Source organism: Pseudorca crassidens, chromosome 8 (genome assembly GCF_039906515.1).
Source record: "Pseudorca crassidens isolate mPseCra1 chromosome 8, mPseCra1.hap1, whole genome shotgun sequence".
Classification (NCBI taxonomy): Eukaryota; Metazoa; Chordata; class Mammalia; order Artiodactyla; family Delphinidae; genus Pseudorca; species Pseudorca crassidens.
The window spans coordinates 104,717,200-104,740,931 of record NC_090303.1 but is presented as its reverse complement, the minus strand read 5'-3'; the positions used below and the strand labels follow the sequence as shown (position 1 = coordinate 104,740,931).

Here is a 23,732-nt window from a genome sequence, read left to right as displayed (position 1 = left end):
GAAACACGGCTCTACCCAGGACTCGGGGTCAGGAAACAAACCCTCCCTGGGAGAAACTGGAGATCCCAGCCAGGCCACAGGTGGACGTGGTCTCCAACTGTACACCAGCTGCGTGATGCGTGGTCCCCCAGCGGAGAAATTGATGCTATTAACCCCTGGGGCACAGAAGCAAGAGTGAAACTCCACGTCTTCCTCTCCCGGGGTTTCAACCCTTGTCCTTGGCGCTATGACGGAACCAATCGCCTTTAGAGATTTCTGCCATCACATCTCTCCCCCGATTGAACACTGTGAGGCCGGGGGTTGGTTCTCGCGTTTGTACCAAAGGACGTCCCAGCATGTCTTAGCCCATCATAGGAGTCAAGTGCATGTCTGTGGAATGAATAAGCAGATGTGTGGATACATGGTAGAAGGTCAACCAGTGAACAAGCCTTCCTCAGTGTCACCAGCACCACAATTTAAGGGCATGTGTGGTCTCGAACTCCAGGGCTGGCTCACAGACTGGACTCTGAATCTGTGGGACAAGATGAACGTGAAAGCAGAGTTCTGAGCGGAGGGTGAGAGGTGTGTGCTCCAGTCCTGGCTTTGGAACTCTTCAGCCTTTGACGGGAGCAAGGCGCTTCAATCAGATAAGCCTCAGTTGCCTCTAGACTTCAATGATGCTCTCTGGAGATGACATCACATGAGGTTTTTTTTTTCTTTTCCTTTTTTTTGATGAGTCAGAAACTCAAAGGTTTCCTGGGATGTCTGTGGATTGAGCATGGCTCAGAGACAAGGATAATTTTCTAGACCACATTCCGTGCCTGCTTTTGTGGCGGCTGTCTGAGCACTCTGTGTTTTGATTTCTCATCTTTGCTCTCTGAAGGATGATTTATCTGGCTTTCAGAATAGAAGGCTGAAAGGCCTAACTGTGTGTGTGGCTTCGGGGGTTGTTTAGATTTATAAATATTTTAATAGGATTTTTATTTCTTCATAACAAATATCTTAGAAACCTTTGTACCAGGAGCAAATTCGTGGGGGGTTTTTCCGACAAAGCCTAGCTTAAGAGAGAGAGAAAAAAGAAAATGGTCACAATTTTCAAAGTCCCTAAGGAGTATGTGGCAGTCACACCTGGTTTAAACACACTCCGCTCTGATGGCATCAATTATCCATTATTCCTTACGAGTTCCGCCCCGACCCACGACCTAAGAGGACAGTTGGAAACAGATAGGCCTCATTTTAATTTGACTTCTTAAGGAATGTATTCTTGAGTAAATAAGACATATTAGGTATTTAAACCTCCAGCTGGAGAAATTATAAAGCCAAGTTAGACAACAGAAAATCCCGTAGGTGAGTGATCTAACAGCCCAAACTCATTAGTCAGGCCTACCTAGACCAGGGAAGGGAGAGGGGCCCCGTTCTGGAAGCGTGTGGCGAAAGGGGAGGTGGGGCACATGGGGGGAACCGTGACCCTGAAGTCACGGCTCACAGCCACACCTGCTGGCACTGGCTTCCTTCCTTCCAGCATGACTCAGCCATGTGGCTACGGGTCCAGGTACCTCTTTGCAGAAGATTCTTGGTGTACCTCTGACCTAAAGCCAGCTCTTTTCACTCAATCCTTCCTCTTATGCTGATTCTAAGACCTTATAAATCCTTCCCGAGAAAAACCACGTCACTAATCCCAGGTTGTGTCTACCTGGCGCTAAATCTTTCTCTGAAAACTAAGAAAAGAAAGATGATCTATTCCTGAGACTCAGATGTTTGACATTCTGAAGACACGGGCTCCTACGCACATGTCTTTTCTGCACGGTGGGGCTAGAGGATAAAACGTGGAAACATGCACTGCATATTAACCTAACCGTTAAGCACAGGAATAAATCCTGTCTGGCCTTGAACATGTATTATGGCCCTTAGAGCTACCCAGATGATGTTATGATGCTGTGAGCCAAACGATGACAGCAGAATTGAACTATTGCCCAAAAGCAATTACTGATGAGAATTGATTATTTCCACAAAGAAAGGTGACCGATGGATTCGTTGTCCTATCACAGCAGATTTGGGCAAAACTGCATCATTGTTAAAGGGACTGAGCTACCTGACACTAAAAGGGAACAGGGACCGTTAAGACACGAGGATTCCTCCAGATATGGGTCTGTAACCTGGAAATTCACAGAATGTTGAGGCCACCACTGGGCTTTCCAGGCTTGTCCTTGAAAGATCCCATACTTGCCCGTCCCCTCCGTCAGATGAAATTACGCCATGCCTGTCGTAACACTCTTGAGATGTGAGTCAGTGGCATTTCACAGCACATCATGCTCCTGCCGTGCCTTTTATTTTCACAGGGAATTGTAAAAAGACAGACCTCACTGAAACGCACAGTAAACTGCTGGGAAATGATATGTGACTGAAGAGTTGAAAGTGGTCGCCGCTCCTTATTGGGTCCGCCTAATTACACGTTTCACTGCCTCCCGTATAGAACTGTTGCCTAAGGTGTCTGTGACCTTTACACCTCCTTCCTTGATAGCAGAAGCCAAATGCCACGCGATCACGTTGGCACGAAATCTTACAAGTGCCTCCAAGTGCATCAGGACCTGCGTCCTGCAGAGGGACGGCTCTCCCAGCCTTCGGGCGGCGACACTTGAAGAGTCCAAGGTGCACATTCTTGACCAATCTGACACAAAAGAGCCCCCGGCCGCCCCACTGCCTCCCACCCCCTCCGCCCTCCCCCAAACAAAGCACCACAAAATTAGGGCATAAATACATCAGGGTAAGAAAGAACACACGTACACAACATCCGACGCCGTCCACCGATGGGAGGAAACAAGAGAATCAGGACAATCGGGCACATACTTGGCCTGCTCCCATGGCCCGGGGGGTTCAGCGGTTACCATGGCGGATGGGGCCGCAGGGAGGACCCCAGAGGGCAGGCTTTGTCTAGGTGCCGCTCAAACAGAGAGCTGGGATTCAGTCTGCTGGTTTGTGTACTTTGGGGTGAGCCATCCTCACACTGAAAAGGCCGAGAGGAGCGGCGTTGGGTTTGACTTGATCTCATGCCTTTGGGTTTCTCTTGGCATCCCCCCCTCCCTCCCCACCCCATCACCTCCCCCGGGCCATCTCCGCCTTCCCCTCCGTGGAAACAAACAGCGTTGAGCGCTCTCAAGGGAAGACGCCAATCAGGGGTTTCCCTTCTCCGGGGATAAACTGCTGGTAGGAGCATCCCAGATCCCATGGGCAGGAGTCAATGCAGAAGCCAAAAGAAGGCTCTTTACGTGGAAAAGGAAATTAGAGTGCGGTGCAAGGCCCGGGCCCCAGGCGCTCTGGCCGCGCAAGCTTTAAGGTTAGAAGAGTAGAGTCCAGAGCAGCTGAGCACAAACTCACTCCACACCTGAGCTGAACACAGGGAAATGGAAGTGACGGGGCCAAGCCAGCGGCTGAGGGAGGGACTCTGGGCAACGGCACCCGCTCCCTAGACCTCAGCTGCCTCACCTATCAGAGGGAGGCAACGCCCTGGGGTCCGCCCCCGCCTCAGAGTGTCACTGCGGGGGTCACAGCCCCTTTGAAAACACACCCTTAGCCGGGACAGCCCTCTGAGACACCCCCACCGGCCCTCACAGAGTCGCAGCCCCAACCAGGGATAGAACCCGGGCCCCCTGCAGTGGAGGCGTGGAGTCCTAGCCACTGGACCGCCAGGGAAGTCGCCCGGAGGTGTTTTTTAAGAGCAATGGAGGTGCACGGGGCGAGGAAAATGAGCTTCCACGGGAAGCAAGACTATTTAAGTTGACTCAGTTTGATCCAATGTCCTTCTCGTCAAACTAAAGAAGTGACCCAGGACCGAAAACAGTTGAATCACTTGACACCCAACTGCGCGAAACAAGGATCTCGCAGCTACGTCCGTCGGTCTAACCGCGAAACCGCTTGTGTTCAGCTCGGAGCCCACATCGGGCAGGCACCAGCTGGGCAGCGCCACTTACTGAGCGAACCCTGCAACCCAAGCCTTCGCCCCATTTCACAGAGGGGGAAATACGCTCAGAGGCACAAATAGTGGACGTCAAAGAGCGTCCAGCCCCAGCTCGGTCCTACCGGCTGCAGAGACGTGGCCTGGACTCGGGCCACACCCCCCGGCCCTCTGGCTGCTCCTGTCAGAGCCCTGGGCTCAAAGGACAATGTGTTGGAATAGGAGAAGGACCTCCACCCCTCGGCCCCTCTGAGGCCAACTCCGAGATCACAGCCAACGAAGACCGAGGTCCCCAGAGCCCTGTCCAGCAGGAAGGAAGTACCTGGAGCCTGAACTTGAGACCTGAGATCTCTGTTGCTATTGCTAGCTTGCTTTGTTTTGTTGAGTTTCTTTTCCATCAGAGTGCATTTCACAGCACGTCACCAGTTGAACTGGCTAATTAACAAGAAACATCTGTCAATTGACAAATATTTATTGAGCATCTTCTGAGCCGAAGCTGCGGGACTTACAGAGATGAATAAGACTCACACCCTGAAGGCTCTTCTGGAAATTAGCAAACGTGTTGAGGATACAAATAGCGACCCCAATGACGGAAGGCAAGAAACAACACTCAAAGTTAAATATGCATGTGAGCAGTGACACAGAGGCCATCAGCTTGACTCCAAGGGCGTGACACACTGGCGTCCGGGGTCCACAGGTTGAGATGTGGGGAGACCGACGGACTCCATGGAGGGCGAGAGGCCACAGCTGGCCCCGAAGGTGGATGCCGAGCTAGAGGGTGAAAGTGATGGAGAAGTTCACTGGCTGGGCCACGGACTGACCATGGGTCCTGCGGGGACGGCGTGGGTGACCCACACGCAGCAGACAGAAACGCAGGAGAGTAATAAGTCTGGAATCTGCCCCGTCTAAGTTAATCAAAAGAGACATGTATGATTAAAGACCCCAGAACCGTGGGCTGCAGCTCTGGTGGGGGCGGGGTGGGGGGGAATGCCCAGATCAGATGCCAGCTCTTGGTAGGGAGTCCTGTGGCCTCTGTCGCCTCACCTGTGACAGGAGCACAATACCCCCCACCCTCAGATCGTAATCACCTCCTTCCAGCCCAGGAGGAAACAAGGTCCCAGGTCTTGTTCGTCCTGACCAAGAGTTTACCTGCAGGGGCTGGAGAGAACGTGGCCTCTTACTGAAGAGCTAATGTTTAATCCATGTGTGGTGGGTTCAGCTGGGGCCAAAAAACTTGTTCAAGACCAAGCTGGTACCTGCAAGCGTGGCCTTAGTGGGAACTAGGGTCTTTGCAGGTGGAATTAGTGAAGATGGGGCCACACTGGTGTCAGGTGGGCCCCAACCCAGTGACTGGTGTCTTTCTAAGAGGAGGAGAGACCACAGGTACACAGGGAGGGGACGGCCAGGTAGGGGACCATGGAGGCAGAGGCTGGAGTGATACATCAGCAAACCGTAAGATGCCAAGGACTGCGGCAACACCAGAGGCTAAGAGAACGGCGAGGGAGACACCCTCCCCGGCGCCGTCAGGGAGACATGGCCCTGCCCATCCCTGGAGCTCAGGCCTCTGGCCTCCAGCCTGTGAAACAGTGCATGTCTGTTGTCTTAAGCCCCAGCCTGTGGCGTTTCGTTCCAGCAGCCCCGGGGAATTAGTCCACATCAGGACAACCAGGACAGAGCACAGAATGGTGCTAAAGTAAACACACTCAATGACCAAGAGGCAAAAGGCAGTCGGTGAGACTTCCAGATGCTCCATCCCGCCCGAGATGCTGGGGCCCTGCCCTGGCGGCTCTGAGGCCACAGGAGGCCCAGGCTGACTTAGCTGTGGGGAATCGTGTTGTCTGCCTGGATCTATGTAACACAATAATCTGTGAAAAATAAAACTGAAACCAGCAAAAGCTGCAAAAAGAGGAAGGAAAGACGCAGCATCCTGCCACAGTGATGGGTCGTGTGTCGGACCACCTCGGCCCCCCACCCTGCAGACGGACAGCCCGACAAGCTGGATACCACTCCCTCCCCGACGGGGCTGATCAAAGGCCCTGGAGACCCACACGCTGTCACGTGGTGAACAGGATGCTGAGTAACAATAACAGAGGAGCCGAAGGTGAGGCGGGCTTGGGAAGTCCTGTGTCTGAAAATCTCTGTCGTTCTGAAGCAGCAGTGGTCCCCTCCTGGCGAAGGTCCCAAATCCTGAAACAGAGACATCTCACAGAGAGGCCCGCCCAGGAGGGCTGCTCTCGGTCAAAGGGTTCTCTCATGCTGCACTGTGTTCTTTTCCACAGTCATCTGAGAGATCAATAATTCAAGGAAAGACGCAGACATAGAGAATTGACTTGAGGACACGGGGAGGGGGAAGGGCAAGCTGGGACAAAGTGAGAGAGTGGCATGGACATATACACACGACCAAATGTAAAATAGAGAGCTAGGGGGAAACAGCCGCACGGCACAGGGAGATCAGCTCGGTGCTTTGTGACCACCTAGAGGGGTGGGACTGGGAGGGTGGGAGGGAGGGAGATGCAAGAGGGAAGAGATATGGGAACATATCTATATGTATAACTGATTCACTTTGTTATACAGCAGAAACTAACACACCATTGTAAAGCAATTATACTCCAATAAAGATGTAGATAGCTAGTGGGAAGCAGCCGCACAGCACAGGGAGATCAACTCGGTGCTTTGTGACCACCTAGAGGGGTGGGACTGGGAGGGTGGGAGGGAGACGCAAGAGGGAGGGGATATGGGGACATATGTATATGTATAACTGATTCACTTTGTTATACAGCAGAAACTAACACACCATTGTAAAGCAATTATACTCCAATAAAAATGTTAAAAAATAAACAAATAATTCAAGGATTCATAGAAATGATGTCCCTGGGCATATGCCTAACCTGAAACCCATGCTTCTGCCCACAGCTCAGGGGCAGCCCCACGGCCAGCCTGGAAACACAGCGTTGCTGGGTGTCTCTCCTGGGACTCAGGGGTGCAGAACCCGGAGCTTGAAGACAGAGGTCAGTCTGGTCCATGCTGCCCGCTCACTGCTAAGGGGCCTTGGGCACAGTCACCTGCTGCTCATCTGTGCTGGCGTCAGCCCGGCAGAGACCTCGAGCCTGCCTCTAGGGCAGGGCCACCCTCTGTCACATCTTCTGCAAGTGCCCGGACAGGAGATCTCACCTCTCTGTACCTCGTTTTCCTCACCTGTGCAATGGGTTGTGGGCGTTGATTAACTGAATTTTATCTAAGCACAATGAAAACGTATAATAAACACTGAATAAGCAAATCCGATTACCCAAAGTCACAGGTGAGATTTCCCTTCTCACCGAGTGACACTCTGGCTGAGATGCTTGGCAAACACAAGAGGACACCCCCATCAGCCAGGCCCCCGTGCTGTACTCCTCCACCAGGTGAAGGGCCACGGGACCCCCGGGGACGGCGCCTCCTTCACCCACAGCGTCCTTCTCCTCCCAGCCCAGCCCCTAGAGGGCCGAGCCCTGTGGTGTGGCATCTGTCTCCCCGGGAAACTCCCCCCGCAGCCAGAGCCATCGGCCACCCTCCCAGGGGTTCTTGTTAGCACCCCCCAAATGTTGGGTCCGGGGTCTGTCGAACTGCTGAGGTCCCAGCGGCTTTCGCTAACGTTGTCAAGCCCAAATGTATGTTCGCACCTCAGTTTCCCCTTCTGCGCCCTATCCCGCCTCCTGATACGCCTGACCCCGCTTCCCAGCCCCTCCTCTGCCCCTGCCTTGTTCCCTCCACCCGATGCCTCTGTGTTTCCTGCTCTTGGTTGTGCATTTAAGAGGGATGTGGCATCGCCCTCTTTCACGACAGCAAAGAAGGGGGGTGGGGGAGGGGATGCACCTTCTGGAAGCTGCCTGGCCAAGTGGGACCCACAGGGCCTCCCCAACTCCACACGTGGCTGGTGCCCGACATAGCCAAAAGGCCCCGGGAAGCCACCCCAAACCAGAGGTGCATCCTCGGGGAGGGGCCGAGGCGTCCGAGGGACAAACCTAAGGGGCCAGGAGGGGTGCTCACAGCGGGGGAGTAGGGCCAGTTCCGGCTCTCTGTTTCCCGCCGTAGAGAGACTGCTGGACGAGGCAAACGTGGAACCACAGTATTGATGGCCACCATGCAACAGGGCTCAGGAGCGGTCGGGTGACTGGCCAGGAGGGAGAGGGCGGAGGAGGGCAGACCTGGAGCCACAAGGGTGCCCCGGCGGCTGGGACCCGGGAGTCTTGATGCCGGGGATGCTCCCTGGACAGCGGAGGGCAAACACCGAAGCCGCCGCCTGGGGAGCCTCTGTGCTCTCTCTGCTCCTGTAGAGAAATGGCTTCTGTTTCTGCGTGTCAGCACTGCATCCCTTTTTTATTTAAAAGAAAACGTCTGCACAGAAGTTGCCCAGATGATGTAAGCGCTCTGCTTCCTGCCAAGAAGGGTCGCAGCTACCCTCCTTCAGAGAGGCGGGGACAGCCAGCCAGGGGCTCTACCAGCCCGGCGGACACAGGACGCAGGCAGATGCAGCCCGGAGTCCTCACTCCCTGGACAGGTGCATCTCGTCCGCAGTGCCCACCCCCCCAGAGGCAGGGCTGAGTCCGAGCCGGGCCGCTCCGAACCCAGCTCTGGCGCCTGCAGACACACACAGCCCCCCGGCCATGCAGCAGCTTGGGCCCACCAGGCCCTTCCCAAGTAAGGGAGGGAATCATAAGTCCTCAGGATAGAAGGGGCCTCGATGCCACCTGTGCTCCTGCTTCAAAGAGTGCCTGAGGCCTGGAAGACGCCCAGGTCCTACCCCTAGGCCTGCTGCAGCGTGCAGCAGCCTGCCCATCCCCTGGCGGGGCGGGGCCCTCTCTCCGCTCTGCTCTGCTGAGAATGGCTGCCCTGCAAGCGCCAGCCCGCGAGGACGGCATCGCCCCACTGGCCCCTCGTGCCAGCACAGCCAGAGCCGCAGGCCTCCGCACCAGTTCCTCCTGTCACTGCCACCGCCACTGCTGCAGCTCTATGGGGCCATGCATGCAGGCGGCAGCAGCTGCGGTGCACCCAGGTGAGGGCTCTGTTGTGAACGGCAGGGCCTTCCCTGGACCCCTCCGGGAAGCCGGAGACTCATCCCCCAGGCCCAGGTCAGCAAGGAACATGGGGTTAGGAGAGCAGCGCTTAAGGACCCCATCCCTCCAAAATTCAGAGAGGCCCTGGCTGGCAATCTCTAGGAGAACCGTAACAACGGAGATTCAATTTGCCAAAACTGGAACAAAACCAGAAAGAAATTGAAACTGGATGATTGGATGGAAAGAGAATGAGTACAAGTATTATCAGGAAGAGAAGTCAAAGTGAGGGATACAGGGAGGAGGGGATGTAAGATTAGAGGCCAAACCCAGAGACTGGAGTCCGGGTGAGCCCTGGGTGAGTGTGGTAGGCAGCGGCTTCGATGGGGAGGCCAGAGTGCCAGCTGTAGGGCCCAGCGGGTACCACACTGGGAAAAGGGAAATGGGGGATTGCAAAAACTAATGGGGGGATCAGGGGAGGATGACCAAGTTGTCTAGCCCCGCTTTCAGGGCCCTCCCAACCTGGTCTGCCCATATTTTTCCCAAACCTGCAGACCCAGAACCTGAAGGCAGAGTGAGGAGGCCATCTAGCGGTGGGGGCTGGTGGGAAGGCAGGGGCCGGGCCTGGGAGGCACCTCCTGGGGGTGGGGGCAGAAGACAGGCAGCCACCTGTCCTCAACAGGGATGCTGATGAAGGATGGAGGTGGGGAGGGATGGAGGGATGGAGGGATGGAGGTGGGGAGGGATGGGGGATGGAGGTGGGGAGGGATGGGGGATGGAGGTGGGGAGGGATGGAGGGATGGAGGTGGGGAGAGATGGAGGGATGGAGGTGGGGAGGGATGGGGGATGGAGGTGGGGAGGGATGGAGGGATGGAGGTGGGGGGGATGGAGGTGGGGAGGGATGGGGGATGGAGGTGCAGAGGGATGGGGGATGGAGGTGCGGAGGGATGGGGGATGGATGTGGGGAGGGATTGGGGGATGGAGGTGGGCAGGGATGGGGGATGGAGGTGGGGAGGGATGGGGGATGGAGGTGGGGAGGGATGGAGGTGGGGAGGGATGGAGGTGGGGAGGGATGGAGGGATGGAGGTGGGGAGGGATGGGGGATGGAGGTGGGCAGGGATTGGGGGATGGAGGTGCGGAGGGATGGGGGATGGAGGTGCGGAGGGATGGGGGATGGATGTGGGGAGGGATGGGAGGATGGAGGTGGGCAGGGATTGGGGGATGGAGGTGGGCAGGGATTGGGGGATGGAGGTGGGCAGGGATGGGAGAATGGAGGTGGGCAGGGATGGGGAATGGAGGTGAGGAGGGATGGGGGATGGAGGTGGGGAGGGATGGGAGGATGGAGGTGGGCAGGGATTGGGGGATGGAGGTGGGCAGGGATGGGAGAATGGAGGTGGGCAGGGATGGGGGATGGAGGTGGGCAGGGATTGGGGGATGGAGGTGGGCAGGGATGGGAGAATGGAGGTGGGCAGGGATGGGGGATGGAGGTGAGGAGGGATGGGGGATGGAGGTGGGGAGGGATGGGAGGATGGAGGTGGGCAGGGATTGGGGGATGGAGGTGGGCAGGGATGGGAGAATGGAGGTGGGCAGGGATGGGGGATGGAGGTGGGGAGGGATGGGAGAATGGAGGTGGGGAGGGATGGAGGGATGGAGGTGGGCAGGGATGGGCAATGGAGGTGGGAAGGGGTATGGAGGGAGGAGGGCAGACAACCATGGGAAAGAAGGGCGGAGCCCAGACAAATTAGAAATGGCTCCTGAGGTTACCTGGGATGTCGGGCCAGGTCAGGAAGAGGCTGGGGTTTGGAACCTCTGACCCGCATGGGGAGGGGCCCAGATGGTCTGGAGGGGCAAAGGCAAAGAGAGGGAGCCATCTGGCGTCTGGAGGTGGAAGAGGACAGTGTCTGCTGTCTGGGAAGTGGGGAGGGGGCGGGATGAAAGGAAGGGGAAGTGGGGGGAGGGTGAGACCTCAGGCTCAGGGTGGCTCGGCTGACGCCCTTGCTTCCAGGGCAGTAAACACACGAGCTACAGTTGATCCTTGTCCTGATTCCCCATCGCACCCCAGCCCCACCCGCCTCGGGGAGCAGCCCTCGGAATTCAGAGTGGTGGGTTTATGGTCCATCGTTATTTCATTCTTGAGGGTTGGCCAGCTCCCAGGCAGGCGGCCCTGGCAGGCTCTCGGGGTGTCCAGGGCTGGCCGAGATGGACAGGAGGTGGCTTCGCCCGAGCCTGGGCCCCCTGGGCTGAGGAGGCCTGACGGCCGGGACCTCCCACCTCCTGTCCTGCCTGCTCCCCACCTGGAGGGAGCCGAGCCCCCAAGTCTCGGAGCCACGCAGAGCTCTCTGCAGCTCAGGCTCCGGCTCTGGGGGGTCCCGGCACCTGCGAGATCTCGGGCGGGCATCCCTGCTCATGCGGTGGCCACACGGGCTCCCCGGTCTCCCGCCAGGGGGTTGAGACCCGGTGCTGCGGCCCCTTCGCCTTTGCCTGAGCCGGAAAAGAGGGGAGGAGGGAATCAGGAGGCTGGAGTGTCCCCAGCGCGCCCGCTGGCTTCTCAAGCCCCCATGCCCAGCAGTGTCACAACGCTGGCTGCGTGGCGACCACTTCAGGCAGGCCCACCCTCCTGGGTCCAGGACAGTGTGACCTTGCTGCATCGGTTCCACTGGGAGGCCTCGAGGAAGTTGGGCTGATGCTTCACAAATCAGAGAATGGAAAAGGCGGGGTGGGGATGCGCTCCTGGCCAGCAGAGGCTTGGAGATGCTCAGTGTCTGCAAAGGCCCAACTACAGCCTCTTTCGATGTCCCCTTCCACGCTCCCCACACCCAGAGGAAAAGTCTGTCTGCACTGGAGCTTACCCAGACTGCGGCAAGTGTCCCATTGTTCTGAGGACCAACCCGGCCTCTCTCGCGCTGGGGTCAAGGGAGAGCGCCTAACTGCACAGAGTGACAGCCGGGTCTCGCTCCGTCCACTCCACACGAAGAACCCTCACTCCCGCGTCCCACTGCAGAGCAGTTGCTGTGTCAGAGTGAGACAGGGAGGGCCCAGAAGGAGGAGGGCATATTCTGCAAAAAGGGGGAATCTCCGATTTTCTTTTCCTGGTCTCAATAAGACTTTTTAAGTTAGTTTGTTTCTCAAAGTGCAGGAACTGGGGGCTCCAGCATCGCCGGCTCTGAGCACTGGGCCCTCTTCTGCACGCCCCTCTTTGACCAGAACGCTGTGCCCCCAGGGCCCTGCCCCACTCGGGCTGCAGCCCCCAGGACCCTGAGGATGGGCCTGCCAAGCTCCAGGGGAAGCCAGCTCGGCGTGATGTGGAAGGAACCTGAATTTCACATCCAGCTCATCCCCTGGCCTGCACTTTGCTCCGATCGATTGAATCATGGGGTTGGTGCGTGTGCACAGCCTTGCCCACTCGCCGCTGCCCCCAGGCACAATGGGCCTCCGCCCACCACGCAGGCACCAGCACCAGCTCCCTCCTCTGAGCTGGGGTGCAGCCCCCAGACCCGCTTGGGCCCAGCCAGCCGGATCGTCCCCTCAGCACCAGCCCCTGAGCACGCCTCCATTCCACTTCCAGAGAGTTAAAAATAATGCATTAATTGAAACACAATAAAGGAGCAGCATTTTCAAGTTTTTCTAAGGTGCTTAAAGCACTTCAAATAGCACTACGTCAGGTACAGTCCCGGCCCGGCGTGGCAACTGGAATATTCGGGAGGGGGCACAGGCCCCTCTTTCTTTCAACTGCAGGGAGCCCTGGCCTGCATGATAAAGTCTCTGGGAAAATATTTAGATAAGACCTGGGCAGCTTTGCCCCTCAAACATTTGAGAGACTATTTGTTTGGTGATGGAAGCTTGGCCGGGGGTGGGGGGGGTGGCGGTGGGTCTAGATTGTCCTTTAAAAACTTAAGTTGGTTTTAACTGAAGCATCTACCATTCTGGAGAAAGTGAAGGGGGAACGGGAGGTGTGCCCCGGGCAGGGGGTAGCTGACGTTATCCGGAGCAACGTGCCTCCTCTCTCCCGCTCACCTTTGTCTCGGTAAAGATGTTTTTCTCTTTTAACTAGAAGCCTTCAGGTAAAAATAAAGCAGCCACAGGAAAAAAAATTAGTCTTTTTTAGGGTTAAACATCAGAAGAGAAGCCTGTGCTGCTTCGGCCAATCAGATGCGCCCCTGCCAGCTATAATATAGTACTGAAGGCAGCCTCTCGCACAAGCTCTCAGGCTTGCGACCATTTAAAATCAGACTCTTTTTGTCTTTTGATTGCTGTCTTGAGCCCCAACTCCGATGTGTTCCGTTATCAGCGGCCAGCAGCCTGCCGTTCCAGCCCCCGTCTGGGTGGGGATCGGTGGCGAGTCCCCCGCAGCGGCGGCGGGCAAGGTTATATAGGAAGAGAAAGAGCGAGAGGCAGAGAGCGAGGGCGCCAGCAGCCAGCCGGAGCGAGCGAGGGAGGGAGAGCGCACGGGCACACACACTCGCACACCCGCACCCTCGTGCACTCAGACCTGCTCGGGCCAGCCTTGAGGTCCCCGGGCTCCATGGACGAGATGCTACTGCTGGCGAGATGTCTGCTGGTGGTGCTGGTCTCCTCACTGCTGATGTGCTCGGGGCTTGCGTGCGGACCCGGCCGGGGATTTGGGAAGAGGCGGAACCCAAAAAAACTGACCCCTTTAGCCTACAAGCAGTTCATCCCCAACGTGGCTGAGAAGACCCTAGGGGCCAGTGGAAGATATGAAGGGAAGATCACCAGAAACTCGGAGCGATTTAAGGAACTCACCCCCAATTACAACCCTGACATCATATTTAAGGATGAAGAAAACACTGGAGCGGACCGGCTGATGACTCAGGTAGAAACCCAGCACGGGGCGTGGAATGTGTTGCTTCCAAGGGGTTATGTGTAACCATGCCGTTCAGTCTGTTTGCTCTTCAGGCAGGTAGAAAGCCGATTTTGTCCTCTCCTTCCCCACCCACCTGCCGGCCTACCACCCCTTCCTCTTCCTGGAGGGGAATGGAGGCGAAGGGTCCAGCCGGAGAAGTTTAGGCTGGGGGGTGGGCATAAGGACGCTAGGAGATGTGGTCCTTGCATGGCCCTGATTTGATCTGTCCTGCTGGGATGGCCTTCCCATCCTGCCTCAGCTCTGGCTTGTAACTTGGGGAGACCTTCACTTTGGGGGCATCTGTCCTTTCCAAGTTGGGAGTGGGAATGGAGGGAGGGGGCAAGCATCCCCCCCATAAACACAGAGTGGCGTCCAGATCACTGTACAAGTGTAGCCTCGGCGCTTACACGTTTCCCTTCTCCTCTGTGTTTTTCTTTCCCACCACTGCTACCCCCCCCCGCCGCCCCCCACCAAAGACCCTCAACTGGAAAAGCCAGGAGGCCGGGCTGACAAAAGGTCGGGGCTCCAGAGGCGGCTGGGCTAGTCCCTGACCGTATCACATAGCTCCACTGCGATTCCATCGCTGGCACTTGTGCCCATCAGAGTGTGAATGTATCGATATTTCTTTAAGGATGCCCTCTTATTCTCCCGAGCCCGCGGTACTTGAGGGGAGGGACTTAGAACTTACTGGCATTGCATCACGCTAGTTTTCAACCTGCTTGCATAGGAAATTAGGAGCGACTAGATATTAGCGGGAGGGGGGGCTGGAAAGAAGAACCAAAGCAAAGCACGCAATCCTCTCTCCCTCTCCGCCTCCGTTTGAGACTTCTGGCTGCCAATCTGCCCGTCAATGGCAGACTTTCTGCAACTCCAGGCACGTATAACTGAAGCTAGAAATGGCTTTCCTGGCAAATATAGGTCAACATCTTTTTTATTGCCCTATTAAAATATTCAAGTCCTACCTTTAGGGCCAGGAGCGCACCGCAGCTGACGGAGCGGCGCTGGCGGGGCGCAAGTGCAGGGGAGGCTGGGGGTGGGAGGGACCGAGGAGACACCTCCCGGCCGCTCCGCTCCCCAGCCCGATGCCCGGCCTTGCTGCGGAGCCGAGGAAGGCCAGGGGCATGCGGGGTAGCGGGCTCCAGCTGACGGACGGAGGCGGAGAGGGAGGGGAGGAGAGGGTCCTCGTCCCCGGCTCGCTCGCATCTGCTCCCGACCACCTTAAATCTGGACCGCGAGTGTGGACGCGCGCGCCTGTGCCCGAGAGCAGCGCGAGCCGCAATTAACTCTGCGCAGGCCGCGGGGTGCCCTGCGCGTGCGGCCGGCTGCGGGCGCTTCTCCAGCTCGTCTGGGGCTCCGACCCCCTGGTCACCCTCGGTCCCGGCGGGAGGGCAGGGGCCTTCCCGGGATCCCTCGGCACCGGGGAGAGGGGCGCGAGGCCAGAGAAAGCGGCGGGGGCGGGGACGCCGCAGGTCCCCGAGCCGGAGGGCTCAGCGGCCGCCGCGGTCCGCGCCGGGCCGACGCGGGAGGGAGCGGGTCCCGGCCCGCGCCCTGCCCGGGGCCCCGGGCCCCGGGCCTCGCCGCCCCGCCTACAAGTGCGAGCGCGCGGAGCCGCGCACCCGGGCAGACGCATCTCGGCTCCACTTACTCCCGGGTTATCGATCTCGCGGCTCGGGTTTCAGTGCGCGCGGGGCTGGGCTGCGGCCGCCCGCCGACCCCTCCACGCGCCCGAGCGCGGGCTCGGCCAGGGCTCCCGGCGGCGCTCCGACGGCCCGGCAGCCAAGGCGGCGCGGGCGGGCCCGGCGGGCCCGGGCGGGAGGGAGAAGCTGGTTCCAGGGCGGAGGCGCCTCGCGGGCCTGGGCGCCCGGCCCGAGCCCCCCGCCGGGTCCCTCGCCCCGCCGCCCCCGGCCGCCCCGCCGGGACCTACAGCCGCGCGGCCCGGCCCCCGGCCGCTCTGGCCGCAGCGTGCGCTGGCAGCATTTGAACTTCTGACCTTCTGTCAACTTCCCTCAGACGAAAGAAACGAAAACAAATACTTTTTTCCCTGGGCAGTGGCTATTCCCGTTCCCAGCACAAAAGGAGGGGGGAGGGGCAGCCGACGTCGCAGTGGGGTGGGGAGAGCCAAGCCAGGCGTGTACCACGGGCCCCAAAAACGTGCCCTAAAAACCTGGAGGCTGGGGAGGGGGGGTGGCCTGAAAGGCGCCCCCTGCTTTACCCCTTCCCCGTCTTTCCTGCGTCCCCGGTCCTAAGAGTTAAAGTGGGGAAGGCGGGGGACCTGGGAGGTGAGGGCAGGGCCGGGGGAAGGGGAAGTGGCAACGCCTCCCGGGCTCCTGGGGCACCTGCTCCCCCCCCGACCCCCCACTTAAGATAACCACCTAGACTCTGCTCTCGGGTGCGTGTCCCTCCTCCCCCGTCTCTGCGTGTCTCTGTCTCCCTAATGTGACTGTCGCCCAAGTCCCTCAACCATGGCAAGATCGTCCCCAGTGGAACTTTCAGAGCAGTTCAGGAACGCATGAGCCCCTGGTTAATATTAACTCCGAGAGGGGGAAGCGCAGACAGACACGCTCTCCCCGCAGGCCGCGGTGCCGAGGGGCTCCGAGGGGGCAGGAGGCCGCGAGGGGCCGGCCTGCGGGCTGCGCGGGGGACCGGCCCGAGGCGCCACGTTGGGCAGATTTCCGGGTGCGTGGCGGCCCCGGGGAGCGGCGCTCAGGTGTGGGTTTGAAGGGAGGGGCCTGGTTTTCCGGAGGGGGGAGGAGGAGCGGCGAGAGGTGTGTGCGGGGACCCGAGGGGACCCTTCTGAAGTCGGGACACCCCCTCCCCCGCGCTGGGGAAGCCCGTGGGCGTCGGCGGTGACAGTCCCTGCTCGGCTCCCGGGCGCGGAGCGGCTGCGCAGACTGGGGAGGTGGCGCGGGAGCTCGGGCGTGGGGAACAACTTGGCCTCCGCCGACACAAAGCCGGGCCCGTCGGCCCCTCTGGGCTTCACGGTGGCTGCACAGAGGCGGGGTTGATTCGCGGCACACGACCCAGTGAATTGATAACCGGCCCGGGCTTCCCGGGTCTGCCCGCGACGATCCCGCCCGGCCGGGGCGCAGAGACTCTTGCAGCCGCGGGCCGAGGCCGCGTTGCGCCTGGCGGAGCCCGGGCCTGCCTCGGCCCTGGGTTCCTCGCCTGGGGTCTCCATCTCTTGTCCGAGTGGCGCAGCTCAGAACACTGGGGGATGGTACACGTGCTTCCCTTCCTGCCCTCCCCCTCGCCAGCGGCCCCGGGGGAAGCCACTGAAAGCTTCATCTGCCCCCCGAAAGCAGGGAGCTGGGCTGCGATGGGGGCTCGGGAAGCGAGTGTCTGCGTGTGCGCGTCGGTGGTGTGCGCCTGCGCAGCCGGTTCCACATCCCGGCTCTAAACTGACCCTGGTTTACTGATTGATTTTCATGTAAAACGCATTCAATCCTCAAGATGACCTCACTCAAACTCTGTCCTTCTGACTTTTTTTTTTTTTAAGAAAACTGTTGGCGGGCCTAGAAACCTGCAAGCGCTGACCTGTTACCAGGACCGCCCCCTAGCCTTCTGCCCTCCCTCCCTCCACCACGCGCGCGCGCGCGCACACACACACACACACACACACACTTGCTGTATGTCTAACTCTACAACCATATACTGGTTTTTACTGCTGCCAACTACACAGGTCTTTTCCTGTCGCGCAATCGGTCGCATCCCCTGAAAACGCGGCAGCGGCCTTGCCCAGCCCTCCGCCTCCCCCGCGCTCTGTTAGAAAGAGTTCCCCCAGGCTATAATAGGGTCCTTGCTGGGGCCGGCTGGTCATCTCGGTAACCGGGGTCCCCGCCCGGATATCAGCCCTACCCTCTGCAGAAGTCAACTTGGAATTGTCCCCTATCCCTCCTGAGTCTGCCTCTCTGGGGGACGCCCCCATCATGACTTTGTCACCACCTCCCCTTTTTCAACCCCGCACCAGCCGCAGTATGAGCGCCCAGCGAGTCACTGGGCACACAAACACGCAGGTGATTCGACTCTTTCCTGCATCCTTGTCTGAATGGGACCCGAGAATTATATGGGAACTCCCACAGCTTTACCCTGGCTTGAGTCCCGCCTATTCACCGCTTCTTTACTCCTACTGGCAGCTTCCTTGTGGGAGGTGGGGGGAACCCCAAGGGCGGTTTCCAGGAGAAGCCTCCCTAAGGCAAGAGCTCAGAGGCCCCAGGCCTTTCTGGCTCCCCTCCCCCTCCCCTCCCCTCCCCTCCCCCCCTCCACCTCTTAAGTTGGCTCTTCAAACTTGCAGGACACCATTCTGCGCCGGCCAAGAAAACAAGAGGGGGGGAGGGGACAGGTTAAGGAAAACAAGGGACACAATCAGACCACAGAAAAGCCGGGAGAAAAGAGTTCCACGGGGAAAAGGAATGTGGCTGTCCAGATAAAGAATGTTTGTCATCCGGCCCTGGTCTTATTGAAAATTATAACTCACCTGGTTGCCTTTCACTTCTGGTTCCCCCACCCCTTCAGCTGCTATCAGGGTCCCACCACCCTCTCTACCTTTGGCTTAATTCTCACCTCAGATAGGCGCAGGGCAGAGATAAGGCAAGGCTTTTAACTCTGTACGAAGTATACCGTGTATTTTTCTTTCTACGGCTAAGTTGCACCCGGGGCCTCTCTCCCGCCTCCTGAGAGGGAGTTTGTCCCGGGAGTTGGGTGGAGCCTTGCACAGGTGCGGAGCGATGGGGCCACAGAAGCGGGCAGGGGCGTGGAGGGCATCGTGGAGGAGGACGCGGGCCATAGCCTAGGGTGCTCCTGGAGGCTGCTGCAGCCACTGTCCAAAACCACGCAGTTTACTTATTTCGAAGACAGACATTTCATCTGCCTCTCAGGTCGTGACGGGGGCTCTGCTATTTCAGGTGTGGAGAAAGGCGCTCAAGTCGCCTCCGAGAGGACGTGCCTCCTCCTACGATGCCACCCCCTCCTCCCTAGCCGAGCTCCCCCTCTCCGGAACAGGCCGGCCGGTTCCAGGCCTGGCCTTGTCTCCCTACTTCTGCGCACAGCCCGCATCCTGGGGGGCTGGGCAGAGCAGCCCAGGGGTAGGGTTGGGGCAGGCCCGGACGCTCACGGGCGCTGGGTGCCCCCTTCTCTCCACAGCGGTGCAAGGACAAGTTGAACGCCTTAGCCATCTCCGTGATGAACCAGTGGCCAGGAGTGAAGCTGCGGGTGACAGAGGGCTGGGACGAGGACGGCCACCACTCAGAGGAGTCGCTGCACTACGAGGGCCGTGCAGTGGACATCACCACCTCGGACCGCGACCGCAGCAAGTACGGCATGCTGGCACGCCTGGCCGTGGAGGCCGGCTTCGACTGGGTCTACTACGAGTCCAAAGCGCACATCCACTGCTCGGTGAAAGCAGGTGAGGGGGTGGGCCCACCCCACCCATGCCGACAGCACCCCCCAGCAGCTCCAGATCTGCGCCCCAAAGCCCGGCTCACGGGAAGGAGGAAAGTGGGGAGGAGGGGGGCAGACAGGGAGGGGACTGGGTGATGACTGGTGTTTCTGTGGCGGGAATAGACTCCGTGAGGCCTGTCCCGGTCCCCAGCCGGGAGCTGTCCCTACCTTTGAGGCCACAGAGGCCCACGTTCTCTGAGCCCAGATGCAGAGGGCATCTGGCTTCTTGAGCCTTCCCCCACCCCTGTTTCCGGAGTCCCCGCTGCAGGTGGCAGAGACAGGGAGGAAAGATGGTGGGGCGGGGGGGACTGTCCTGGTGAGAGACTGCAGCCCTGCCCAGTCGGCCAGCTCTGGCCCAGAGCCTCTGTCTCAATAGCGCTTAAGAATGAACTACTCACCACTGGCCACCGGCCCGCACCCGGCACAGGAGGTTCTGCCCGGGGTGGAAGCCTGTGGATTCTGAACTAACTTAACTCACTCGGCCTTTGGGAAGAGGCCTGATGGGAGGTAATAAAGCCGGTAGTTACCACTTCCAACATCTGGAGGCCGCAAGCCCAGAAGCATCCGTCCTTATTAGGAAACAGCTGGGCTGCCCTGAGCCACAGGCAGGGCCAGGAAAGCCAAGCCTGCAGCTGGAGCCCCCGCCCTGCTCCGTGAAGCTGACTTCCCTGGGCCTGCAACGCCACACGCTGTTGCTGGCGAGGAACAGCTCCGGAAGGAAGGCGCGCGCGCGCACAGGCCCCAGCTCCACTGAAGCAGGTCTCTCCAACTCTCGGCAGAAGCCGGCGCGTTTAGCAAGACAGTTCACAGTGAATTTCGGAGGAACTGCGCCTCCCCCCGCCCCCAGTTTCGCCTGTTTGTCACCTAAACTGTATTTTAATAGCGTATGTTAGTAGAAAAACACTTTCAAGGTGTCGAGGCACACTTTGGAGGTAAGGAAAAGAGTGGCCTCCTGTAACAACAGAAAGAAAAGGTGTGGAAGCCTGGGGAGAAGGTCTGGGCTTAGAGCCCGGGAAAGGGTCTCAGACGCCAGCAGGGCGGGGAGGCGCGCCCCGACTTCGCGGGGCTCCTAAATGGCGGCGCGCCGCGCCGCCGGCTCCGGGCCACCCCTGTCCGCGGGGTCCCCCTGGCGGGGGTCCCTCGAGGTCTCCTCGCAAAAGAGCAGCGGTCGTCCGGCCCGGGACCCCGCCGGGGGAGCCGGGCCCGGCGCGCAGAGCCGCTCATTGGCATTCCGCGCACACGGGCCGGGCGCGGGGCGGTGCGTGTCAAGCAGGGTCGTGCGACTCGACGCCTCGGGCTCGCCTGCGTCCCGGGCGCATTCCGGGCGGCTATGTCGGGCCTCCAAAGGCCGGCCCCGCACTTCATGCCGGAGAAAACGATGAGAAGATTAAAAGCCCTCAGTAATTCCAGCAGGAAGATTCTTTCTCGCGATCTCTATTTGCAAAAAGCAGGATCCCGGAGATTGGAATGCAAAGAAGACGGGGACGTCCCCGCCCCTCCTCCACGGCCCCCTGCGCGCCGCCCGACTCCGATTATTGTCCTCGGGACAGTGAGCCTCAGAGAGCGACAGAGGCCGGAGAAAGCGGGTAGTCAAGGGGCCTTGAGAACCCGGCGCTTCCAGAGCTCGGAGCAGGCCCCGCCATTTAAAATTCAAATACACATCTCGAGTGCTTGGAAGAGAGGCCTGGCTGTGCAAATAGTGCTTGTGAGGCCCGGGCTTCTGGAGAGCCCGCGTGTGAATCGCCGGGGGTGCGGCGGGGGGGTTGCACCTGAGCAAATAGGGAGGGGGCGGCCCAGAGCTGGAGAGAGAGGGAGCCGGGAAGGGGTGGGGGGATGGAAGGAGCCCCTCTTCCAAGAGCGCCTCCCATTTGTTGCAGAAATTACAATGACAATGGCGAGCCCTTTATTGGATTTTAATTAGAAGATCCGCACAAGCCCCGATTTTCACACCTCGGCCAATTCCCTGGAATGTTTGTCCAGTTGCTACAACTACTACAGCTATTTTTCAGCCCCGCCCTCGCCCCCAACCGGCCGACACCAACCAGCCGACACCAAGGCTCCCCGCTGGGCGCTGGGGGCGGGCGGGTGGGGCGCGGGGAGCGGCCGAGGGTCCCCGCCGTGCAGCCCGGGTGCGGAGCGCACGAGGGGGCGCCGCGCCCCGCGCCGGAGGCGGGAGCAAAGGAGGGTGCGCCCCGGCGCCCGGGTGAGCTCAAGGAGGCTTCCTGAGGAATCCAAGTGGAGAACAAATACCCTCTGAATTCGTGGCGAGGTTGGGTGTGTGCTGAGCCGGCGGGGGAGGGGGAGGGGCGGGGGAGGGGGGAGGCGAAAGGGAAGGAGTGTAACCGGCCTCCCGCCGGAGACGCCAATCGACCTTTGTCACCGCCAGTCCAATCCTAAGAGAGTCGTTAAGGAATGCGTCTGCGTCTGAATTTGGTCACCGAGGCGGTGGGGATGGGGAGAGGGAGGCCCGCGCGGGACCGGCCCGGCACCTCTCCCCGGAGCCACGCGCTTCCTCGGTCTGGGCGCGCGGGACACCAAGCGTGCGCCCCCCTTCCCAGTCGCGTCTTCCTCTCGGGACTCACCGCCCTGTCTCCTCTTCTCTCCCTTCTCTCCCCCCGCAGAGAACTCGGTGGCGGCCAAATCGGGCGGCTGCTTCCCGGGCTCGGCCACGGTGCACCTGGAGCAGGGCGGCACCAAGCTGGTGAAGGACCTGCGCCCCGGAGACCGCGTGCTGGCTGCCGACGACGAGGGCCGGCTGCTCTACAGCGACTTCCTCACCTTCCTGGACCGCGACCACGGCGCCAAGAAGGTCTTCTACGCGATCGAGACCCGGGAGCCTCGCGAGCGTCTGCTGCTCACCGCCGCGCACCTGCTCTTTGTCGCGCCGCACAACGGCTCGGCCGGCCGGGAGCCCGAGGCGCTGTCGGGCGCCGGGCGGCCGCCTGGGGGCGCGCCGGAGCGCCGGGCGCTCTTCGCCAGCAGCGTGCGCCCTGGCCAGCACGTGTACGTGGTGGCCGAGCGCGGCGGGGATCGGCGGCTCCTGCCGGCCGCCGTGCACAGCGTGACGCTGCGCGAGGAGAGCACGGGCGCGTACGCGCCGCTGACGGCGCAGGGCACCATCCTCATCAACCGGGTGCTGGCGTCGTGCTACGCGGTCATAGAGGAGCACAACTGGGCGCACCGGGCCTTCGCGCCCTACCGCCTGGCGCACGCGCTCCTGGCCGCGCTGGCGCCCTCGCGCACGGACCGCGGCGGGGGCGGGGGCGGCGGCCGCGTGCCCCCGGCCGCGCCAGGTGCGCCGGCTGTGCCAGGTGCGACCGACGCGCCAGGCGCCTCGGGCATCCACTGGTACTCGCAGCTGCTCTACCAAATAGGCACCTGGCTGTTGGACAGCGAGGCCTTGCACCCGCTCGGCATGGCGGTCAAGTCCAGCTGAAGGCCAGGGGGCCGGGGAGGGCACCGGGAGGGGGCGGGGCGGGGCGGGCGGGGGGAGGGGCGAGATACCGCAAATGACACACGGAAAAAGCGCACGAAATGAGACTTTAATTATAATAATAATTAATAATAATAAAAAAGTAGGACAGTCCAAAGTAGACTATAAGGAATCAAAGACCCCGAGAAATTCTGTTGTTGTGTTTAGTTTATATATATATATTTTTGAATTTTTTGATTCCTGTTTAATTTTGGTTATTTTTTCACCTCTCCTGGCTATTTATTTGTTTGGTATGAATAGATGTTTTAAAATAATATGAACCGGACCTTCAAGAGCCTTAAATAGTTTGTTTCTTGGATAATTTATTATCATGTGAACTGTACTCACAGGGGGAAAGATTATTTTGTGAAGCCAAGCGACCCGCTCAGAGTCTATTTTTCTACATGTCCCTCGTCCTGACTTTCAGAAAGCAAAATTCTGTCCTCTCCATTCCTCGTTTGCAACGCTCCTGCTTTTCAGCAAGTGTAAACTAAAACATGCTTCATGGGGGTCCACAAATTATATTTTTATACACAGAATTGTAAATTAGATTTTTGAGAGATCAATACTTAACTGAATTACATTTCATTTTTGAAATAGTGTAAAATATGAAAATATATTATTTTAATTTAACTAGTTTCCAATGTAACAGCCATCTCCTGTTTTGTCTTCTGGGTTGAATATTTGCTTTGTCATCACCATTTTGGCCACATTCTTGGAAGTCAAGACTGTTACACACTCACACACACACACACACTTTTTTTTTCTTGGACAAACTGGAAGAACTCTGTTATTTTTAACTTCAAAGAATTTATTAGAAAATAATATTTTTTAAAAGCGCACATAGTGATGATCCCACAAGGATGGAGCCTGTAGTTTGTACAGAGAAAAACAAAGGATGTTTTTGCATTAATAAATTGAGAAATAACTGCTGTAAATTTACTAAAATGTATTTTTGAATATTTTGTAATAGTTTTATAGAAATAAAATGTGCCACGCACA

General features: G+C 58.9%; 1 protein-coding gene and 1 long non-coding RNA gene across 2 annotated transcripts; one reads left to right on the top strand and one right to left on the bottom strand.

The window, feature by feature from the left end:
- Positions 1–4,424: 4,424 nt before the first annotated feature.
- LOC137228686 (uncharacterized) lies at positions 4,425–6,098 on the bottom strand. Its single transcript, XR_010945336.1, has 3 exons — positions 5,980–6,098; positions 4,976–5,089; positions 4,425–4,702 (listed from the first exon to the last, which is right to left on the bottom strand). It is a non-coding gene; the product is annotated as an uncharacterized lncRNA (long non-coding RNA).
- A 7,086-nt stretch (positions 6,099–13,184) lies between these two features.
- On the top strand, positions 13,185–22,694 carry SHH (sonic hedgehog signaling molecule). Its single transcript, XM_067747578.1, has 3 exons — positions 13,185–13,792; positions 18,962–19,223; positions 21,880–22,694. Exons 1-3 carry the CDS (start codon positions 13,484–13,486, stop codon positions 22,692–22,694), a joined length of 1,386 nt encoding a protein of 461 aa, XP_067603679.1. The 5' UTR covers positions 13,185–13,483.
- The last annotated feature ends 1,038 nt before the right edge of the window (positions 22,695–23,732 follow it).

Bases quoted from the DNA above. Each gene is read 5' to 3' on its own strand.
- SHH (XM_067747578.1), top strand. From the start codon at position 13,484: ATGGACGAGATGCTACTGCTGGCGAGATGTCTGCTGGTGGTGCTGGTC. The intron at 13,793-18,961 runs GTAGAAACCCAG...TTCTCTCCACAG, and splicing joins CGGACCGGCTGATGACTCAG to CGGTGCAAGGACAAGTTGAA. The intron at 19,224-21,879 runs GTGAGGGGGTGG...CTCCCCCCGCAG, and splicing joins CCACTGCTCGGTGAAAGCAG to AGAACTCGGTGGCGGCCAAA.